This window comes from Phialemonium atrogriseum (genome assembly GCF_030411735.1).
Source record: "Phialemonium atrogriseum strain 8032-3 unplaced genomic scaffold QBC33scaffold_14, whole genome shotgun sequence".
NCBI lineage: Eukaryota > Fungi > Ascomycota > Sordariomycetes > Cephalothecales > Cephalothecaceae > Phialemonium > Phialemonium atrogriseum.
This window is the reverse complement of record NW_026848151.1, coordinates 456883-463562: the sequence shown is the minus strand read 5'-3', so window position 1 is coordinate 463562 and position 6680 is coordinate 456883. Positions and strand designations below refer to the sequence as shown.

General features: G+C 56.3%; 2 protein-coding genes across 2 annotated transcripts; one reads left to right on the top strand and one right to left on the bottom strand.

Moving 5' to 3' along the window:
- Window positions 1-441: 441 nt before the first annotated feature.
- Window positions 442-3837, top strand: QBC33DRAFT_588100 (putative suppressor of mek1 protein; the record flags this gene model as incomplete). Its single annotated transcript, XM_060431533.1, has 6 exons — window positions 442-561; window positions 691-802; window positions 857-941; window positions 1003-1049; window positions 1115-2431; window positions 2488-3837. The coding sequence occupies 6 exons, from the start codon at window positions 442-444 to the stop codon at window positions 3393-3395; spliced, it is 2589 nt and encodes an 862-aa protein (XP_060283019.1). The 3' UTR covers window positions 3396-3837.
- Window positions 3838-3870: 33 nt separating this feature from the next.
- QBC33DRAFT_89643 (AAA-domain-containing protein) lies at window positions 3871-6649 on the bottom strand. Its single transcript, XM_060433163.1, has one exon. The coding sequence runs from the start codon at window positions 6480-6482 to the stop codon at window positions 4248-4250; it is 2235 nt and encodes a 744-aa protein (XP_060283018.1). The 5' UTR covers window positions 6483-6649; the 3' UTR covers window positions 3871-4247.
- Between the last annotated feature and the right edge of the window lie 31 nt (window positions 6650-6680).

Here is a 6680-nt window from a genome sequence, read left to right as displayed (position 1 = left end):
GTGGAATCGCAACACTGCGTGGCCAACCTTCATTTGGCGGCGACTGCCTCTCTACAAATTCCGTCATTTGTCGCTGTTTTTTTCTCTCGAATTGCGCGTCTGCAGCTGTGATCGCGATCCCACGGTACGCCCACCTCTCCCCGCCGCCACTCCACCCCCCCCCGAAGCCTGCATGGCTCGTTAGAATCCCGATTGCGATTTTTATCCGACGTCACTGCCTGTGTGCGACATCATCTGCCGCCCAACAACCCAGCAGCCGGCACATTGACTGACCGTCCACCAAGGCGCGCCTAGTCACTGCGCGCAAGACCCGAGAAGGTGGCGGCACTCACTCTGCTTGGCCGCGCCAACACCGAACTATCACTCCAGCAACATCTTGACCTCAGTCCTGACCTGCTTAGTTACAACCTACTTGTCTCTGAGGGGGACCTCGAGCCTTTGATGATGGCACAACCGGTGCCTCATCAGTTGACAGATAAGAAGCGGGTCAAGGTCTACGAGCTTCGGAACAATGACTGGTTTGACCGTGGCACTGGCTTTTGCACTGCTGCCTTTGTTCTTGTACGTGATATGCTACCCTATCAATTCCTGTCTAGATATAGTCACATCCCCCCCCTTCCCCCTTCCAGCCTGCACTTATCCCCTTGCGTTGGAATTTTGCTGAGTACTAATCCTACTTGTGTTGTCCAGATCGACGGACAGAATAAGGAACCCCGCGTCATTGTTGAGTCCGAAGACCAACCCGACAGGCTCCTCCTTCAGACTAAGATATGCAAGGAGGATGGCTTCCAGAAACAACAAGGCAGGTTGCGCATGAAGCTGTCGCGTCTAACAGAGGCCCTAACAACCTGGACAGAGACCCTTATCGTGTGGACTGAGCCAACCAATGGTGTGGACATGGCCCTGAGCTTTCAAGAGGCTGAAGGATGCGCCATGATATGGTGGGTTTTGAATGTTGCCCAGTGTGTATTCTTCCACAAGTCTAACTGATGTCTACAACAGGAAATTCATCAATGGCGTCCAGCAGAGCTTCCAGAACCCAATGGGGGGTAATCCCGGTTTGTTGATAACCCCATACCTCCTACAATGACTCATACTAATGCGAAAATTGCAGATGATAGCCTCTCCGATGATCTTGCTATGGACATACCAACCACTATTCAACTTCCGCCGGCAGAACTCGGTAATCTGCCAGACCTCGAGAACAACATGCGAGTGATGAGCTCAACGGCTAATGGCCGGGATGCACTGGCAAAGACTATTATGGGCGAGGACTACATCAGCAAGCTCATACCCCTGGTGGATATGGCAGAAGACCTCGAGAGCCTGCCAGATCTCCACCGCCTCTGCAACATCATGAAGACGATACTCCTACTCAACGACACGGCTATCATCGAACACGCAGTTTCAGACGACTGCGTGTTGGGCGTCGTGGGCGCATTAGAATACGATCCCGATTTCCCCAGCCATAAGGCCAACCACCGCCAATGGCTAAACAACCAGGGCAGGTACAAAGAGGTGGTACGGATCGAGGACGACCAGATCCGCAGGAAGATCCACCAGACATACAGGCTTCAATACCTCAAGGACGTAGTGCTAGCCCGAATCCTGGACGACCCCACCTTTTCCGTCCTCAACTCCCTCATCTTCTTCAACCAGGTGGATATCGTTCAACATCTCCAGCAGAATGGTGGATTTCTGAACGACCTGTTCGCCATCTTTGCTGATCCGAACGAGGAACAACTACGAAAGAAAGAAGCGGTTCTCTTCATCCAGCAGTGCAGTGCTATTGCTAAGAACCTTCAGCCCCCGGCCCGACAGACCCTGTACAACAACTTCCTCTCCCATGGGTTACTCCAGGTCATCAATTTTGGGCTTCGAAGTATGGATGTCTCGGTGAGGGTCGGAGCGACGGATATCCTGGTCTCCATGATCGACCATGATCCGCAGATGATCCGCCATACCATCTATCGCCAACTGCAAGAAAAGCAACCGCCGTTGACCGACACCTTGATCGACCTCCTCCTGGTCGAGGTGGATCTAGGGATCAAATCCCAGGTGTCAGAAGCTCTCAAGGTGCTCCTCGACCCAAATCCACAGGGGCAACATCCTGAAAACTTTGGGAAGCAGGCCGGAGGCTTTGCCGCAAGGATTCAGCCGCAGGTGAATGCCGACCCCCAGCAGGAGCTGTTCCTGACGAATTTCTACGAACACTCGGCGGTAAGGCTTTTCAAGCCGCTTCTCGAACTAGAGAACAGGACCGACATGACATTCAGCGCCCCGGACGACGGAGTTTTCGGTTACCTCAACGATATCCTTTGCTTCTACGTCCGGCAGCACCATCATCGCGGCAAGTTCTTCGTTCTGCAACACAACATTGCTCAGAGGTTTATTCAGCTCTTGGCCTGTAAGGAGAAACATCTCCAACTCGGTAAGTCATCTGCGGCCCGTTGAGAAGGGGGCCGGTTCTATACTCACACTCACTAGTCGCCATACGGTTCTTCCGCTACCTAATCATGCTGCAAGACGAGTTCTACATCAAGCACATTGCCGAGAAGCAAGTCCTCGGCCCCGTTCTCGATGTTTTGCTGGTCACGATGCCCCGGGACAACCTCCTGTGTTCTGCCTGCTTGGATTTGTTCGAGCTGATAAAGAAGGAGAATATCAAGGATCTGGTCAAGCATTTGGTCGAGAACTACCGGGAGAAGCTTGCGGCGCTTACCTATATGGATACGTTCCGGGATATCCTAGATAGGTACGACCAGACGCAGGGCTTCACTAACAACGTTGACGCCTACTTCCTGGAATCTGACGATGAGGTGGGACGCAGACCGACCAATGCAAACACAAGAGGCATGATGGAGCATCTCGCCGTGGATCCGGCCCAGGAAGAGTACTGGAATACGTCGGATGATGAGGACGAGCTTGGTAACCCCCCAGGCCATGGTACTGCCCCCAACGGGGCCTCCCCGGCGCCCAAGCCGTTGGTCGACTACGCCTCGGACGAGGAGGGAGAAGAGAATGGCGACACGGCCATGGCTCAGGCCGGTCCAGATGGTGACAGGCCAAAGGACGACCAGGATGCGCCGAGCCGGAGTAGCAGCGTCGCGGCCGCAGCTGCAGCACCGCCTCCCGAGCGAGTGTCGGAGAAGCGACGCAGGGAGCAGGAGGAGGACGACGAGCTGGATAAGCTCATACACAACAAGCGCCGGAACAGCAGCTCCACAAGCCTCAATTCCGCGGGGGTAGCAGCTGTGCTGCGCAAGAAGAAGAGCTTCGCCGGCGGTTCTCGCGACCCAAGCCCCAACGGCCCCAAGAGGATCTCCATCTCCCTCTCGCCGTCGTTGAGGAGCTCTGCTGGGCACTCCCCAAACCCGGACGGCTCGGCCGCATGAGCATGATTTTTTTTTTTAAAAAAAAAACAAGCATGAATGTCAAAATTTACTCTGTCATTGGAATGGGGTGTCGGGCTAGGAGAGGCGTTTTGCTCCGTCGGGCTGTTTTGCTCCGGTCATCGGTGTTGGTGTGTGGGCGCAGTGGCTATCTGCTCCCCCTCCATCCTGGCAGGGGTTTCCCCCACAGGTACTTATGGATTTCTGCGTTTACACGTCTGGAATAGACAGGTATATCTTCTCGAGGTTCGCGGGTTTGGTCGGTCAAAGTTGGTTCAGGGGGGGCGACGCAGCCATCCCCACCTCCCGATTGGAGGGTTTTCCCGGCGCAGGGGAGGAGGGAAATACGGAGGAGGGAAGGGAGGAGGGGAGAGGAGAGGAGAGCAGGAGTGCATAAAAGAAGGACCCCCACCCGGCCGAGGATCTCAGCTGATCTGATTCTGATTCAAAGCCTATCTGGAAAGTTGCCTCCATGTACGAATTATAGTAATGCGGCCCTCCGGCGGCCGGACGGGGTCGATGATGGGACTTGCTCTAACATGGACCCGGAGAGGTCTGTGACGATCACCACGACCATCCCCACAGTTAAGACAGGGGAGGCGATTGGTATGAATAGTCATGATTCTAGAGCATTTATATGCCTTCCTCTATGTGATATTTGACGTGCACACATCCCTCTATCGCAACAAGGTACGGATGGACCCTCTCATCCTCGCCCATCCCAGCCCAATGTAATGCATGTTGCAAGGGGCCTGCTGATCGAGTACCTCTTGCGAGATAACGCTATCCATGGCAAACCATCTCCCGGCCACCGATGCCCTCCCGCCATAACCACCAGCCGACATAGCCATCTGGTTAATACCTGCGGAATTGGCCCTCCCAGTCCGAGTACCCCCTCAACATCTCCTCCGTTATCTGCCTCTTCTGATTCGCTATCGCCGCCTCCAGGTCTGCCATGGTGATGCCCAGCTCCACCGCCCCGGGGTCCCGAGTGTACCGCTCCCAGGCGGCCCTGCCCGCGACAGCGCAGATGCCCTTGATCTCGGCGCCCGAGTACCCGTCGGTCGCGGCGGCCAGGCGCGGCACGTCGGCATCCAGCAGACGACGTTTGCGCGCCACGCCGCGGAAGATAGCCTCGCGGGCGCCGAGGTCCGGCGGGCTGACGTAGATGAGGTCGTCGAAACGGCCCGGGCGGAGAAGGGCCGGGTCCAGTGCCTGCGGCCTGTTCGTCGCCGCGAGCACGAGGACGCCCTGCATGGCCTCGAAGCCGTCCATCTCATTGAGAAGGGTGGTCAGGACGTTCAGTCCGCCGTGGCTGGTCGCTTTCGTGCCGCCGCTGCCGAAGCCGTGCCTTTGCCCGGCAATAGCGTCGATCTCGTCGAAGAAGATCATGCTGGGGGAGGCTTCGCGCGCACGCTCGAACAGCTGCCGTACGGCGCGCTCTGACTCGCCGACGTACATGTTCAGGAGCTCGGCGCCCTTGACGGCGAAGAAGTTGAGCCCGGACTCGGTCGCCATGGCCTGGGCCGCCATGGTCTTGGAGCAGCCTGGGGGCCCGTAGAGTAGGAAGCCCTTGGGCGGGGTCTCGATTACGGCGCTGAGGAGCTCCTTCGGCGCCGTCGACAAGGCGACAGCCTGGCGCAGGGATGCCTTGACCGAGTCCTGCCCGCCGATGTCGTCCCAGCGAATGGGTGGCGGCTTCAGGTTTATGTCGTGCATCGCGCTGGGACGGACTTTCCTGAGGGCCTGATCGAAGATTTCGGGCGGGAGATACAACTCTGCTTGCTCTGCGTCCGAGGTGCCATCGTTGGGACCGATCAGCTCTTCGGCCAGGTCGACTGCCTCGTCAACAAGGCGTTGCAAGTCTTTGGCGTTGTAGGCATGAGTCCGTTCGCTAAGATCCTTTAGTGCCTCCTCCTTCTTCTCGGGAGAAAATGGTAGATTATATGAGGACAGGATAGCCCTTCGGCACTGCACATCTGGTAGGGGGAGATAGATGTCCTTGGTGAACCGGCCTGGGTCTCGGAGATCGGCGGGCAAGTCAGTAGTGTGATCCAAGCAGGTAGCAATGACAACGACTCTAGGCAGCTCGCCTGTGTTCCTCGCGTCTTGGGCCAGTCCATCAAGGGTATCACAGAGGGCGAGAATGACGGCGCTGCGGTTGCTTCGGTCCTTGTCTATCAGCCTCTCGAGCATGTCTATTAAGACTATGCTAGGTTGCTGACTCCGAGCCCTCACAAGGGTCTCCTGGATGTCGGATAACTTGTCTTTGAACTGAATGCGATGCACTGTTCCCCATCCAATCTTGGCTATCCGGTCCAGTAGCATCGTCTTGCCTGTACCATGCGTGCCATGAATAACAAGGCCAGCGGCCCGCAGGTCAGGTCGATTGTAGGCAGAGTTTCCCGCAAAACGGCGCAAGAATTTGTTGAGCTCTTTGACCTGAGACTCTCGGCCGGGAACATCGGCAATCTCGAGCTTACGAGTGTCCACGCCATTCACCGGTAGGGTTTCGTCACCGCCAATTCTGACAACCGTTTTCCCGTGGCTGTATCGTGCGAGGGCGGTGGGTGATCCGTTGACAGACAAGACTGTGAAGATAGGGACAGGAGGAGGCGCCTGTAGCTTCTTCAGGGTCATTCCAACGAAGACATTTTCAATATGGACCAGATGCCGGGCGACAAGTTGCTCCCAAAACCCGTCACTCGACCCCGTCTCCAGGGGAGCCGCTGCTCCATCTTTGGGCGTCACCTCTTTGAGCACGACTTCTTCGGCGTCTGGAACAGTGCTACCAGGAGAGAATGATATCCTGACCACATCCCCTATGCTATAGCCATAGATTGTGCGAAGAGTCTCGCTCATCTGGGCAACTTTGACCAGTTTGGTTGGGGAAGCCCAGACAGTTGCCTCCCGACGTCTCGCCGCTTGGCCATCCTCTGAGATTTTCTCAATTGTAATGGGCTTGCCGTCTTCCACCCCGTTTGTCAGTTCGATGAGGGCATCTCTTCCAACGTAGACGCGAGAAGCTAGCTTCAGATTCTGTTCTGAACCTGGGTTGGTTGCCCGAATCTTGAGCTCGAGAGTCTTCATGGTTGTAGGTTGAAAGACACTCGTGCTGGGGATTTGCGGAAAGCTCTGAAGACTTTGCCCTGGCTGTGCTATGGACTCGGCTTTTCTACTGCCATCCACCAGTCAAGCTTCCCTCTCGGCCCTTCCTTTCTAGGGTTGGACTGCAAGTGGTCTTGCCACAGTCCCTCTGCCAACTGACCAGGAAGGCGCGGATGAGAA